The following is a 16606-nucleotide window of genomic DNA, read 5'->3' as shown; positions in this document are numbered from 1 at the left end:
TAGCTATTTTTAAAAAAAACCGAAGCGGCTATGTATAAAATCATCTTATCTTAAACCTACGCGTTATTTTGTTTGTTTAAATTCAAATCTCATTTATATGAAATGAACATAGTAATTTATAAATTCATGGTCAAATTAAAAAACATAATTAGCATGATGAAGTTAACATACTCAGTAATGTGATAAACATAAAATGCACGTTACATAGAGAATTAAACATAGCGCATCAAGATGGTGATAAATTCAACAAACACGTTAACCTGACTCATAACTCAAACATACTTTCATGATGACTGTATTTACCATACTGGGTATAAATTTAGCTGACACATTAAACATTCTAAAGGAAATATACACATGAAATTAAAAGCTGCACGCATCCAGATGGGCTAAATATTTCAAGAAAATCAGTATTGAGAAAAAATGTACAAAAAAATGTACTGAAATTTTAAGAAAAGTAAAACATTCAAGATCCAAATTATATTTTTACATTTTATGTGCGGTTTAAGAATGATTTTGCAGTATTTTAGCACCATATTTCTACTGCGTTACTATTGCAGTAAGGACCTTTTTGCATATGTTGACAATTTTTTGGTAATTCTGCAATATGTAAATTACTAAATGTGTTCACCTCACAATATTTTACTTTTAAATACATTTCCAAAATGTTCATGAAATTAAAATTAACATGAATCTGGAGGCGTGCTGCTTTAACACGTGTAAGTATCATGGTGAAATTAACATAATATTAACATGATGAGTGTAATATGCATAGTATCAATTTAAATTTAACTTATACATTTTTCATTATACATACGTAACATACACATTTTCATGATGTATTTGTCATACTGGTTATAAATTAGGCAGACACATTAACATCCTGAAGAAAATATACACATCGACATATTGAATTTATCACGTGTAAGTATCATGGTGAATTTAACATAATATTAACATGATGAGTGTAATATACAAATTTAACATATACACTGTTCATAATGTATGTAGCATACACATTTTCATTATAAATTGAACGTACACATTTTAATGATAATTGTAACACACATGCACACACACACGCACACACACAAAATGATGAAATATATCATACATGTACACTATTGCCACGATAAGTTTGTAATACACATTTAAATATGATAAAATGAAAAGATTTAGTTACATTAACATAATGACGTATTAACGTACAGTACATATATCTTTTATTATAAACATTATCATGATAATGTTTAAAATGAATATTATAATTTAACGTAAGAGTTTAAATTGGCCTTCAGCTTTCATTTCCTGGTGGCAAACAATTCTGCATTGTTTCGTGGAAAAGTGCATCATATCACTGTAAGCCCGTCCGAGAGCTATTTATATCTTTGTTTCTAAAAATAGAAGATCGAGCTGTACTTATTTAAATATAGAGAGCAGACCGGAAGATTCCTACGGAAGCGTCCTGGCGCCAATTCATAATGTTCTATAAAAAAGCTCCTACGTAGGAGATAAAAAAGCCTTATTATGAGTTTGTAACTCCTACGTAGGAGTTTATAAGTCCTACGTAGGAGTTTATATGTCATACGTAGGAATTAAAAACTCCTTATCAGTCTTTTTTATCATCTACGTAGGAGTTGTAAAGTCCTACGTAGTACGTTGGAGTTATTTATAAACTTCTAATTAGGCTTTTTTTATTTCCTACGTAGGAGTTTATTTTTATTAGGACATTATGAATTAGCACCAGGACGCTTCCGTACTTTCCTTATTGTTTCGGCAAGTTTCATTCTTTTGATTGGACAATTATATGAAATGATTTATTTAAAAATGACAAATTTAACTTTAGAAAGGTTGAAAGCCACTTTTACATATTGTATGTTTGTTTAAATCAGAATGTGTATTTCCTGTTTGAAGCATATCATGTTAGGACTTTATTTAAAAAAAGGTTAGAAAATGCCATAATTAATTGAAATAATTTTAAATCACATGGTAAGTTTCTGTGTTATAATACAGACTCAGCCCCTCCTCGATTGCTGAATCTTATGAAAGCAGCGGTCATGTGACACCCATTCTTAACAACCCGCGCCCGCGTTTTCGCAAGCAAAGTGACAAAAATGCACAGGCATAATTACAGATTTTCAAAAGCAAAATGAAGAATGTTCACAAGCAAGATCGCGATTTTCTAAGAGCAAGGTGCAGAGTTTCACAAGGAAAAATTTCAAATTCAAAGATTTATTTAAACTAAGATAGATGTAGCACAATTAAAAAATAAATTAAACATAATCAAATTTATGAATGACTCCAGTACACGCAGCATTTTATGTTACTATGGGAAATGCTCATTTGACGAAATTAAAGTTGGGATGTTGGTAGATACAGGTAATCCTGTGTCAGCGGTGTCAATGTCATTGACCACCTATACTATTTTACAGTCCACTGAAGCATACAAATTTAATCTAAATTATTCTCAGTCGGTGAATCTTTGTCTTCAGGAATTGCTACTAAGTTGCAAAGAAAGGAAAAAAATATATGACAGTTCAATTTTGAGCATATTTCTTGAAGTTTACATGTTTTGTTGATGACATAGAAGAAACAATAGGGATTGAGCGTATAGGTTAATGACAAGGGCATTACGTAAGTTTGAATAAACTTAAGTGTACAATGAAGACAAAAGATGGTAAAGTCAAATTACATAGATATAGTGTACGTTGATCTTGAATACAGGGTTCGTAGTCTGTAGTTATCCGAGCTGGGCATGTAATGTTTATACCAACCAAAATGAATGTTAACACTTCACACAAACTTAATAATATCTTTGATTCCTCAAAATATTTTATTGATACAGGGATTTATATTGCTCATTCTTTGGTAGATAGTAAATACATGTTAAGAATTCAGCTTTATCAATTATGAATGTATTATCAACACTTTCCTTTTAAATTTAGAATGAATTCCATTGTCAGCATATTATCCCCGACAAATGGAATTATGATGGGTGAGATTAAAAAAAGGATTGGAGCACCACACAAAATACCGTATTCAGGTATATACCGTACAAGGCGTTTAAATATAAAATGCTAAAATCTTGCCATTTTACCCAACGGAATGAACTTTAAAAGGTCTAATTCTTCTTTACACACCGATTTATGCATGACAATGAATGGAAAATGTAATAATCGGAGAGAAAAAACGATATTTGTCTTTGTTGTGATGATGATTTCTTCAAGCGTCTAGAGGTACTGCTTCAATCCTGTAATGAGTTAAATCCATTTATGATATTTCACTGTAAAGCGACTACAACAAAGTAACTGTCTGAGATGACGTTTATAGTGTTGGTTTACAACAGACTCGTAGCTTCATTAGATTGTTCCGGCACAATGTCGCCAACAGCCGTATCATTTCTTTTACTTTCTTTCCAATCAAGTATCTGATAGCGTTTCTTCCGTTCGAAAAAATTGCACTGCAAACATAATATTGTAAATTCTAAGATAGTGTAAATGTATATACACTTATAAATGAAATATTGAGAAATATTGATACGGATTTTCACAGAGTGGTATGAAAATAAATATTTCATGAGTGGCGGTATACCATAACACAAGATATTCTCTATTTATTAACTGCTGTTGTCTATTTTATTGCAGTGTTATCATCTAACTGTAGAAAAAATAGTGATATATCTAGAGATAGAAATAAATGAAATTATTAATATATAAAATGTAAAAAATACCTTGTATTAAATTGTAATCAATATCTAATTACGAATTAATTGATTTATTACCGACATCAATAAATTAGAAACTCACTTTCCACAGTATTATGATCAGTAAAGTCAATAGGACTAAACCTCCGGCTGCACTTAAAATGAGTATCCACATATTTACCTTCCCTGGTGCAGTACCATGTTTAAGAAAAAATGTAGCCCATTTCTGAAAAAAAAAGGAAAATATAAATTTTGAACAAACAACTTTATGTGCTATACATTTAATCCATGGTTGTATATGCATATCTATGTAATGAAACGAGAAAGATAAAGACACAGAAATAATTGAACACAAGTATCAAACATGTCTGTTGGAATAATGATCAAAATATTGGAAATGAATGAGAACCGGAGCGAAAATCTTTGTCAATGTGTGTTACTTTAAATACATATTACAGGTCAGACTCAATCGCGTTTTTTCCGCAGTACTTATCGCACACATAAAATAAATATTATAGAAGTAAGTTATAGGGAAAAAGCCTCGCAAACAAGTGCGACAAGTCACCTACATTGATGCCTGATTTCAGAAGAAAAAAAAAACGATTGAAACAACTAAATGAAAAAATAGGTGGTCACTATCCGTAGTGTCTCATTCTTGCTTTTGAAAACAAACTTTCCCATAAGAATCTTACTTTCTTTAATGTTCTCGCGTGAAAAGTCTAAAATTACATGTTAAAGTATAATACATATGACATACATAAATAACGTTAACAAAAAAACACTCAAATATATTGTTTATTAGAGGGTTAAGGTTGGAAAGGCTTCAATTTAAATTATTCAAAGGTTTTGAAATGCGTAGCACAAACCAGACTCGCGAAGAAAATGAATAAAGAAAAGTGATAAAACTAGATTTAAAAATAAATGAGAAATGTGCATAGTTAATTATTGCTGTACGTTTCCAATCAATGAAAAAAGATGACACATACTTTTTGGAAAGCGGACTATTTCAACAATTATCGTTTAGGATGAAAATACATGTTAAGAATGTCTTACCCGAGCGAATACTGGTTCAGACCATGCAACAGATTTCATCCCGTACCAAATATTAGGGTCACTGACATTGGCAAAAGTGGCAAATCTGACACCGTGTGCGTTCTGTGAATAAGATACAAAATGACCCGATAAACACAATTCGTAATTATATTAGTTCAAAAGGCAAATTAACAGAATCTTTTGCTATCTCTGTAAAACATTAAGCCATTTCTTCTTTTTTGTACATGTAGAAATATAAACTTTAGAAACAGAGAATTTATTATCGTCAGATTTAGTTACGTCTCTATGTTTTTGTATCATGATCTAATCATTTTGCATACTTAGTTTGGTTCTTCGAAGTCAACTTAACGAAGTCGATACCTTCACATCAAATCCCCCCTCCCTATTGGTGTGGATACCGAACCCCGGCGGGGACTACGACTTTGTTTTTTTTTTGTCAGGAAGATATACTACTTTTGTTGTTCTACAAAGATGTACCCTAGTAATGCAATAAAAAACACCCAGTAAATTTGGAATCTCACCATATTATTTCTACAGTGTATGTTTGATTTACAGACCTCTAAAGAGACATTCAACCACAACGTTAATACGTAAATACTATAAATACATAATTAAAACAATGTAAATTCAAAATTAAAATAAAGTAACCTTCTCTTTGGCCAATCCCTTTTCGAATACATCTACTGTGAACTCAAAAACTTCTTGCTGGTATTGTTCCATATCGGTCAGCTTACACTCGATTACAATACAGTCATAGTTGACATTCTGACAGCTCTAAACGAGAATTAAATGCTTAGTTTTATTACGCAAGTCACCGTTTACATTAAACCATATATTAAATGTAAATCAATACGCTGAACGTACAATTTTCTTTTCATGCGTAATGTACCGAATGATAAAGCGTTATCAGTAAATTAAATACGTGTCATTATTGCCATATAATACAAGGGTTGTTTATATCAAGCTCTATCACACATGGGAATGCATGGACAAGAATAGTTACAGAATAATAGCAGGGGGTCTATATGTATACCAAGTTTAAAGAAATACCAGAAAAATGTCTTCAATATGTATTTGAAATTCTGTATTTTTTAATCAAAGAAGGCGAAACGTGAAGACTTAGTAAAAATCAATGCCTCAAGACATTTAACCAGACATTGTCGACAAAAGGTTTATGCTGTATCAGGCGCCGTTCTTTATTGATAAAATCCATCTAATACACCCACATATATAATTATATAAACTTATAAAAACGTTTTATATCAAATATCAATTGCCTTGAGTAAAAGAATTCTTATTTCAGATATGAGGTCACCATCAACACCTATTATCTCTTATTTGAATAGAACGAAGGTAAATGAAGCAAAGCAAAAATTATAGAGAAAAAACCACTTCAATACGGCATGTTCAATGTTTTTTGTCATTTAGGGCATGTTCAATGTTACTTGTTAAATGACGACTTACAATAGAGTTCATATCTTGAAAGTTTTCGTCCGGATCATCCTCATTAATGTCGGTTATAGTATCTTCCTTTTTCAGTATTTCAATGCCTTCAAAATAGAAATTTGATAGAGAGTTGAATATATTTGATAAATAAAAGGGAATTTATTTGTATATAATTGTATTTATTTTCCTCGAGAGAAATGTAGTCGGTCTGCTCAGTATGGTGGCTGATTTTGTATATGCTTTTGTGCGTTACGTTGGCGCTAGCGTGCGTTGTCGTGCGGCGTGTTGTCGTGATGTCACATCGTCGCTCGGTTCAAATGGAAGGATTGGCTTATAAGCCAAGCGACAGGGCGACATTGTCTTGTTTTAATTTGATTCTCCTTTTCTGCGTAGTAGAAATGCCCTTTTTTGTTATGAAGGAAAGGCACTAGGCATTATAACTTCTTGTCAAAGCAAGTTGCGACGGGAAATAAAGAAATGCTATGTATAGGAATTGAAAGCGGAATTAGTGTTCAATGGACTTATATGATTTATATTAAACTTCAAGCTAGCTAATCTAGTGAGATACATACTTCCCTCTGTCCCGTCATCTGTATCTATAATAGACATGTCATTAGCGTCTTCTTTTATTGAGCACGAATTTGAAATGTTCTGTAAATATATACAAAATAAGCCACATAATTACAAATATGAAAACGTATCGTTTGGGTTTTGAATCTAAATTCTTTAAAAAGATCCCTGTATGTTGTAATAAGTTTTAATATTTGTTACACTTAAGTGAATTTATTAATAATATTTTTATATATTATATTATAATTATAAATATAATATAAATTATATAAATATATTAATATATGCATAAGAAATAAGCTTCTAAAACAATGTTCAACATCGAAGAATATGTAAAATATGTACTGTAGATATGTGCCCACATTATAAGTAATCATTAAGATATATGCATTCATTTTAAAAAAATGACTTAGACTTTATAGAAAATAAATTTCTAATTACCTCCCATTATTAATATGAAAATGTAAATTCGGTAATATCTTAACAAATAATGCTTTTTGGAACTTACAATATTGATACATCATCATTTGAACTTTCATATAAAAACATAAAAAATTGAGGTACAGGATCTTCGATAAAACGACACCAAATGTCTATCTAAGCGTATATGCAATTTGAATATCGTAATATTCAGTCATCATATTATTGCATTAGCCACAGTTTTGTGCTAATTTCCAGAATCACCTGTTTTCGCGAAGTCACATGGCGGGTCAAGGCAGGAAAAAAGATGGAGGGGGCATGAGCCCAAAAGGCGTTTATATAGACGATATGGAGGCTCTTGTTGAGGCAGTGGGGAAGAGGTTAGAAGGTAGTCTTGAAAAACTTCAGGAATCAGTGGATAAATGTGTGTTAGCTGCTGACTTTGTAAAAGTAAAATGTGCTGTTAGAGTTAACCGTTATGAAATTGATAAACTAAATCAGTACTCAAGAAGGGAGAACGTGAGATTATTTGGTTTAGCTATTGATCAGGGAAAATCGCTTACTGAAACGGTAATTTCTATGGTTTAAATCACATCGCTAGACTTGATGCCAAATGCAAGGACAACGAAACGTCTACAGGGAAACATATGACGAGGAGACATAGCAATGGTAGTGTTGTCGATGAGTCGGAAATAAATTTGAGTGTCTCCAACAACTTAGAAGAAGGATTGGATGAATCTTATACTCCATTCTCTGCTGCAGATATCAGTATCTGTCATCCGATTAAAGGGAAGAAACCGCATCATATTGTTTAGATTTGTATCACGTAACAAGCTGGATGGTGTTTTTCAATAAAAAAACGTTTTATCAATCAGCCAAATGTACGAAGGGAGTGTTCATATCTGATGATCTAACACCGTTGAGGCTACGTCTAAAAGGATTATATCAAGGAATCGGGGAAAGTTTTCTAAACTTTACACTCGTGATGGTAAACATTCATTGTGTATTTCAAGAATAAAGATGAAGTAATCTCTTCACCAGATGATCTTTTTAAGATTGCTGCCAATTGACTTTAGAAAAAAATTGGTCTTGAAGCTATGAATAGGAATACGCAGAGGCTCAGTCTACTCGTAACCAGTTATGTTTGGGGGAATAAATGACCCTAATTAGTTCAACTTCATTTAATTTTTGTTCTAGTTATAACTTGACCGGTGGTCAAGACTGTTCACAAGTAACGATTCCAATAAGTTTATTTCAGTTGATATAGTTTCTAACCAGGGTGATGATGCAAACAAGTTATCTTGTAGTAAAAATGACAATATTAATAAACAGTTGTCGCACGTTGATTTTTATTACCATAATAGTGATATAGGGGCATGTAGTATGAACTCAAAATATGACTCTAATCAAGTTAATATGTGTGTATCTGCTGACAAGGATTTCTACTTTAAGTAATCATGATGATAAACAGTTACCGAATAACAGTGACTTGGGCCAAGTGAATCAAAATCAGTGGAACAATGATAATTCTAGTCATATAGATCAGTGTTTAATAAATATTCAACCTTGTTCGAGTACAAGTTACTCAAGTCAGTTTAAAATCATCACTTGTTAACTCTAGTGATTTAAGTATGCTTAATTCTTTTAATAATTGTTGATGATATTTCACATGATCATGTATATTGTATGTCCAATATTTCTAATATTACAAAATGTTGTTCTATAAATGTATGTGGGCTTAGATCTAAACTTGTAATTCCAGACTTCATTAATTTTGTTGAAAAATACGATATATTTTTTGTTTCTGAAACTAAATTAGATGAATATGAAACTGTTTGTATGAAAGACTATGTTTTCTTTCACAAATTTCGAGATAAATGCCGTAATAAATCGGGGGGAATGGGAGTTTTTATCAAGAAATCTTTATCCACAAAGTTAACTGTGTTAGATTGTAGCTCTGAGAATTTTTTATTTTTAAAATGCAAAGATTCTTGATGTCATCTTTTGAAATGTTTATATTCCTCCTGAAGGATCTCATTATAGCTCTCTTGAATTATTTGATAGCTTAGAAAGTTGTATTATTGATTTGGAAATCAAATTTGCAAACTGTTTTATTCTGTATTTTTGTGATTTCAATGCAAGAACTGGTTCCTTGAGTGATTTTGTTGACTTTGATAAGTATGTAATTAATGAAAATTTTTGATGATATTACCATGCACAACATATAGTTATGAATAACCTTGATGAACTTGGTTTCCCCTGTTGAACGTTTTTTCTTGTGACAGCAAATGTAATAATTATGGCCAGAGACTTATTCAGTTGTGTAAATCTGCAAATATCTTTATTGGTAATGGTAGATGTGGTAATGATGCATATATTGGTAGAAACACATGTAATAAAGGTAATGGTAGCTTGATCGATTATTTGCTTATGTCAGGAATTTTGTTCCCTTGTATATAATATTTTTATGTTTTTGCAATTTGATCCAATTTATCTGATGTGCATTGTGCATTGGAATTTTGTTTTAAACTTGAACATTATACCAGATTGTAATGTTATGGATGCAAGTATCAAATCTAAAGATGATGTTTGTTATAGGCCTCTGTGGAGTTCTAATTTAAGTGCTAGTTATAAGCATAAGTTCGATAGCACAGCTGTATCAAATTTATTGGATGAGCTTAAAGAGGTTTGTGAAAATCGTCATTTTTGATGTAAATGTTGTTAATCATTTGACCGGTAAAGTGTCTGGTATTTTTAACCGATGCAGCTGTAAGTTGTGATCTTATAAAGAAAAATGTTAATCATAGGAAGTCTAAGAAAAACAATAAAATTTGGTTTGATAGTGATTGTAAAAATGTTCGTATTCAATATATGAATTATAAAAACATGTATAGCAGGAACCCTACTGCAGAAAATAAAGATAGTTTAGTTTGTAGTAGCCGACAGTATAAAAAAGAAGTTAAGAAAAAGTTTAGAGCATATCAGAAAAGCATTGTTGATAAAATTAAAGGTTTAAAAAATAAAGATCCTAGATCTTATTGGAGTCTATTGAACAAATATTCAGGTGATCGGAAGGAAGTTATTAACAAGTAACAACTGAGGCTTTTTTTGATCATTTTAGTAAATTGAATGAGGTTGACACTCAAGTTGACATTGATGACTTTGATATAACTAATGTTCTCGTCAAATAACTCTGATTTAGATAAACCATTTACTGTATTAGAAATACGTAAAGCTACTATTTCACTGAAAAACAATAAAGCATCATCTTCCTTTGATCATGTATTGAATGAATATCTGAAGAATGTACCCCGACAGCATGTTTGATGTGTTTTGTTATTTGTTTAATATTATTTTAGATTCGGGGAATTTTTCCTGAAGTTTGGAGTAAAGGGATTATTTTACCAATATACAAAACAAGGGTAACATAGACGATTCAGATTAATTATTGGGGAATTACTATACTTAGTTGTTTTGGGAAACCTTTCACAAATGTTCTTTAACTCTAGACTCAATAATTTTTTTAGAAAGTAATAATATTCTCTGTGAAGAACAAGCTGGATTTAGGAAAAAGTATAGCACTACTGATCATATATTTCCTCTGAAAACTTTGATTGATTTATATCTGTCTAAAGGTAAAAAGTTATATTTGTTCTTTTATTGATTATAGAAAGGCTTTTGATAGCATAAATAGAACTGCACTTTGGCAGAAATTAATTAGCAATAATGTTGATGGTAAATGTATAAAGATCATTTATAACATGTATTTTACAAGCTAAATCTTGTGTTAAAAATTAATTCTTTTAGTCATATGTCGGATTTTTTACAAGTCATACAGGCGTTCGTCAGGGTGAAAATTTATCTCCCATATTGTTTTCTTTATTTTTTAAATGATTTAAACTATTTCCTGTCACAACATTTTAATGGTCTGGATCTACTATCAAACATTGTAAATGATACCCTGAGTGATTCTGATGTTGAAATGTATTTTAAATTGTATATTCTTTTATATGCTGATGACACTGTCATATTTGCTGAATCTGCTGAAGAACTGCAAAAAGCACTAGATGCAATGTCAAATTATTGTCAATTATGGCATTTACAAGTTAATCCTAGTAAAACTAAAATTGTTGTTTTTTTTGTAAAAGTAAAAGAGGTTTTATGTAATATTCCAGCCTTTAGTTTTGAAGGTAATTTGCTAGAAATTGTTGATGATTTTTTCATATCTGGGTGTTAAGTTCTCTTATAATGGTAAATTTGCTAAAACAAAGAATCATTTATTAGAACAGGCAAGGAAGGCTATGTTTTCAATTATAGTTAAGGCTAGAAAATTGGATTTGCCTATCAGTATGCAAATTCATTTATTTGATAGCATGGTAGCACCTATATTGTTATATGGTAGCGAAGTGTGGGGAATTGAAAATGTGAATATCATTGATAGATTTCAATTAAAATTTTATAAACTCATATTAAATTTGAAACAAAGTACTCCAAATTGTATGCTTTATGGAGATTTAGGGATATTACCTTTATCTATTCATATAAAAAGTAGAGTTTTGTGCTTTTGGAATAAGATTTTAAGTAGCAAACAGGAATCAATAAGCCATATATTGTATGATATGTCACACTCTTTGTATTGTAGAAATGTGTTGAAACTCCCATGGATGAATAGTGTTTGTAAATTACTAGATTCACTGGGTTTATCAAATTTTTGGATTAATAATGTTGCCACTTCTCTTCCATTGTTTAAGAAAATTGTTAAAAATAGACTGAAAGATCAGTTCATTCAAAATTGGCATAGTGAAATGTCACAATCAAGTAAATGTCTGAATTATAGAATGTACAAAAGTGAATTCAGATTTGAAAAGTTTTTAGATATTTTACCATCTCATTTAGCTTTGGTACTATTGCGCTTTAGATGTATGAACCATAAAATGCCTATTGAGTCTGGTAGATTTTGTAATATACCAAGAGAATTAAGAGTGTGTAATTTATGCAATAATAGCTCACTTGGTGATGAATATCATTATTTATTTAATTGTCAATTCTTTAATACTGATAGAAAAAAAAATATTACTAGAGAGTATAGTACTAATGTTAATTCAATCAAGTTTTCTATGTTAATGAATAGCACAGATAGGAGTATATTGTTAAAACTTGCAGTATTCTGTAAAAAAAATATTTCAGCATTTAAGTAACTGATAACTAAGCTTATTTTCATAATGTAACACTTTCATTTTTGATTTATATTTGCCATGTAATACATCAGCATATTTCGTGGATATCTCTTTATATGTCATACTATATGTATATATTATTGTATATGTGACTGATGCCTCTATGAGGCCCAGCATTTTCAATAAACTGTTCAAACTGTTAAATCATATCAAAGGACACAGTTACCTTAATCATTGCAATTTGAACGCCATGCTTCGTAGCAGGAACCGTGAAATTGACGTATGTAAAATGTAGAAAACTTGGTCCTCTGTTTGATACGTAGAAACGTTGAAGAATACTCAATACACGTGGACTGTTTACGTCATCTTCATAGACTATCTGGTCGTCAACGTTGTTGCTAATAAGAAGTATGAGAAGATATGGTATGATATGGTTTAGCATCATTGGTAGTGATTTGATATTGTACAGTGTTATATGGTAGGACAGAATGACAGAATTGAGAGGAATGCGATAGTGTTCGGTTCGGTATGGTATTATATGAATCTGTATGGACTAAAATAACATTGTATGGTGAAGCATGGTGTGGCATGCGTTGTTATTGCATATAATGACATGGTGGTATTTAATTATTTGCTATGGTATGGTAAGGGTATGATATGGTACGGTACGGTGCGGTAAGGTAAGGTAGGTAGGTACGGTAATGTACAATATTGTATGATATGGTATTGTATGGTATGGTTTGGTATGGTACGGTTTTGTATAAAGTTTTATTGTATGTTATGACGTGGTATTGTATGGTATGGTATGGTTTAGTATGATACGGTATTGTATAAAATTTTACTGTATGTTATGACATGGTATTGTATGGTATGGTATGGTATGGTGCAATAGGTATTGTATGGTATGGTATGGTATGGCACAATAGGTATTATATGGTATGGTATGGTATGGTATGGTATAATATGCGGTTTATTGCTACCTACTCTTCCTGTATAACAATATCGTGTTTCAATCTAACCGGAATAACCTCTTCAAATATGTTGTTATAAGGGTTGAGATCCGGATTCTTTTGTTCTGCTTTGATTTCAATCTGCAAAGTTGAATTTATGTTATAGTAACATTGTCAATATCAACTCATTTTTCTTTTTTGTAATATGATTAGAATGAGACAAACATTAACTTATACTAACTCAATTTACAAAATCGCATTCGGGACTTGGATATGTAAATGGCATTGATTATAGCTAGAATTGCAGCTCTTAAAAAGGTATAACACATTACCGTAATAAAGTCTTTCATTCTTTCAAGGTCGTTGTTTGGGAAAAGTATGGGATTCGATATGTCATAGTAGAATTTCACTTTGATGTTTCTTGGTCCCAATAAAATGTTGTTTGCTTTGCATACGGCGAGGGTGACGTCACTGGTGTTGGTATGGTCCGTTAACTCGCAGCTTGCTCCAATGATACCATGATCTGGGCTGAAAATTATCAAACAAAAACATGTCCAAAATATCAGCGGTGTTGGTGTGTTTTGTTTAATGTTTCTTTAACTTAGGCACAAATATACAATATCATGAAAATAATAATGATATTGTAACTGTAGTGTATTTTGTTTAAAGAAATTATAACAATAAAGTTCAAACACTCACAATTCTGCCGTTTTCGTACAATTATGTGTAACTTATGTTATATCTTATAATCAATTTTACATTAAACTATTCTTTGGTAAAGATTTATATATGTTTAATCTTTCAATATGACTTATGAACGTCACATACAATACTAACATTTGGTTATTTCATTGAGCGTAATAAACTTTACAAAATTTAAGGTTGCATGTATAAATTGCATCCTATGTACGCCCGATCATGCCGAGACGTAAAATTTAATATTCTGTTTATTTCATTTCATTTTAACCACAAATATACATGTAACACGCATGTTTATTTAACATGACAGTACGTAGTCAATATCTAAAAAAATAATGACGTCGTTAATATTTTTTCTAATACCGCGTTCGCTTATGGATTTGAGTTTCTCCAGTGTTGAACCAAAACCTAGCCAAAGCAACAAAAATAAATATCGGGTTTTTTTAGTTAGTTTTTACATTTTTCATTCATAATCGCATATAATTGGCGAGAGGAAATGAATTAGTCGTTTAAAAGTGCCTAAAATGGCGAGTTAAAATGCAAGATTTTATTAGTAACTTGTTCCTTGCGGAATACGGTATTTAGTGTGGCGCTCCAACACTTGTTGGGTGAAAGACAGGGTTTTCTAGCACCGGTGTAAACGGTAGATAATCCTGTCTGAGATGCAAGAATAATTACCACTGACATCATCATTTCGCAACAATTACGTTTCACGCACCATCACATTTATTGAGCATTTCTGATCGTTGTTAATGACATGAAATAATTAGAATATTATACCATGTACAGCTAATGTAATGATCAGGCCAATATGGACGCATATATGGACAGCATCTAAACATACACACTTATATGATCTGTTTAAAGTCCATATTGAGTTTTTACGTTTATTAAATATGATATATCTATTAATTTCATTCATTGTACTGTGGAGTCAATCAATCATTTAATTAAGCAATCATTCATATGCTCCGTTAACGAACAAATAAAGAAATAACGGTAAGTATCTGTTGAGTTAAATATATATCATTAGTACAAATTACCTTATTGGTCGGCTCAGTACAGAAGATACATTTGACGTGAAGAAAACACTATGTGATGTCTTATTCACACTTCTTACGTCAACAACAATCTGAAAACACGTACCGTAAATGTGAAATAGAAATATGAAATAGTATTGTCTTCAAACATTTGAAACAATTATTAATTATTCAATCAGATGAAGGTTATTGGCTATCTCTTACTCAGAACATTTATGACTTATATTTGTTTAATATTTGATCACTGAATAAAATGTAAATAGCAATTCACGGTTTATCGCATTTGTTAAAGATTATACGTGCAAATATTTGATATATAAAACAACAGATGTAGCAAGTATTGGGATTCATCAAGTATTTGTATACCGATCTATTTCGTCAAATGAAATCTCTTGTTTTTCATTGCAGTAAATGTGACATGTTTAATGAACGATGATCTGTGAAATGCCGCCCTGACCTGGTTTGTTTTTAAGCATCTTCTGGTTCTATAGTTATTCTCAAAGAATATATAAGTATGATATTAATTAATATTGCCATAACTCAAACCTGCCTCAGAAAAGTCACAATTTGTATAACTCTATGCCATATCCACTTAATATGTAAGGCTATGTGAATTTACAATCTAGTATATAATACTAGTATATAAAATTTAAAGGGAAACTACTCTTACCACTAATTCAGTTGCTTCGCCAATATAAATCTCCGTATTGTTATCCACATGTTTCACATGGTCCTTGCCAATGATAAATTTGTCCACAGTTACTTCTAAATCTGATGTACAAGTTTCTATTCTTACACATTTCTTTTCGAATTCAACCTGTTAAACAAACAAACGGATATGATTCGTATTGCTCATAGATATTTGCAAAATATGAAATTCACATTTGAATACTCAACTAAGTTAAATGCAAACTGGTGTTAAAAATGCCTATCGCGGTGACTTTTGATATTGAAATTCTTATAAGTAAATACTAGTATACAGTCATTTCAAGTTTGAAAACGATATAATTCTGAATTTCGTCATTCAGACATAATCTGAATTGTTCGGTCAAATCGTTTTGCTTAATATATTCCTCTTTTTAAACGACATCTTCTGAACAGCAATAGATGTTTTTAATTCAAAAAACAAAAGGCGCAACATCCTAGAGTGATATGAAGACAAAAATGAAAGGAAACGATTTTACATACATCTTTTGTGGCATGTATTACATCATTCTTGTCGATAACTGGGTCTAAAACATCAAACTCGGTTCCATCTGATTTTAAAACTTCAAAACTGCTTTCTATCCTGACTTCCGTCCAGATGTCCTTTGGTTCCGGATTTCCCTTGATTTGAAGCAATATTTTATGTTTGAATGCCAATTTTAGATATGATATATTATTATATATCATTATATATACAAATTTCCAAAAAATGCCATACCGGTATACATGTAATCCTTTTTGTTTCTTACCTTGCATTTATACAAATAAAATAAGACAATATGACTAAGGATGCTGAAAAATCTTGTTATTCCAATGTTATTATTTACGTTTCTGTTAGATACA

General features: G+C 30.9%; 1 protein-coding gene across 1 annotated transcript in view; it reads right to left on the bottom strand.

Annotated features, from left to right (window-relative positions):
* Window positions 1–260: 260 nt before the first annotated feature.
* Window positions 261–16606, bottom strand: part of LOC132758436 (integrin alpha-4-like) — a 31608-nt gene continuing 15262 nt past the window's right edge. The window contains exons 16-27 of the mRNA XM_060750112.1: window positions 16247–16384; window positions 15729–15875; window positions 15062–15150; window positions 13652–13847; window positions 13354–13460; window positions 12596–12767; window positions 6775–6853; window positions 6221–6306; window positions 5405–5530; window positions 4757–4858; window positions 3807–3929; window positions 261–3460 (exon numbers count right to left, since the gene is read on the bottom strand). Of these exons, the coding sequence (XP_060606095.1) occupies window positions 3338–3460; window positions 3807–3929; window positions 4757–4858; window positions 5405–5530; window positions 6221–6306; window positions 6775–6853; window positions 12596–12767; window positions 13354–13460; window positions 13652–13847; window positions 15062–15150; window positions 15729–15875; window positions 16247–16384 (1488 nt within the window). The 3' untranslated portion in view covers window positions 261–3337. The remainder of the gene's footprint in view (window positions 3461–3806; window positions 3930–4756; window positions 4859–5404; window positions 5531–6220; window positions 6307–6774; window positions 6854–12595; window positions 12768–13353; window positions 13461–13651; window positions 13848–15061; window positions 15151–15728; window positions 15876–16246; window positions 16385–16606) is intronic.

Source organism: Ruditapes philippinarum, unplaced genomic scaffold (genome assembly GCF_026571515.1).
Source record: "Ruditapes philippinarum isolate M1 unplaced genomic scaffold, ASM2657151v2 ctg9546_1_1_1_1, whole genome shotgun sequence".
Classification (NCBI taxonomy): domain Eukaryota; kingdom Metazoa; phylum Mollusca; class Bivalvia; order Venerida; family Veneridae; genus Ruditapes; species Ruditapes philippinarum.
Note: the sequence above shows the minus strand (reverse complement) of the source record. Positions and strands in the feature narration are given on the sequence as shown.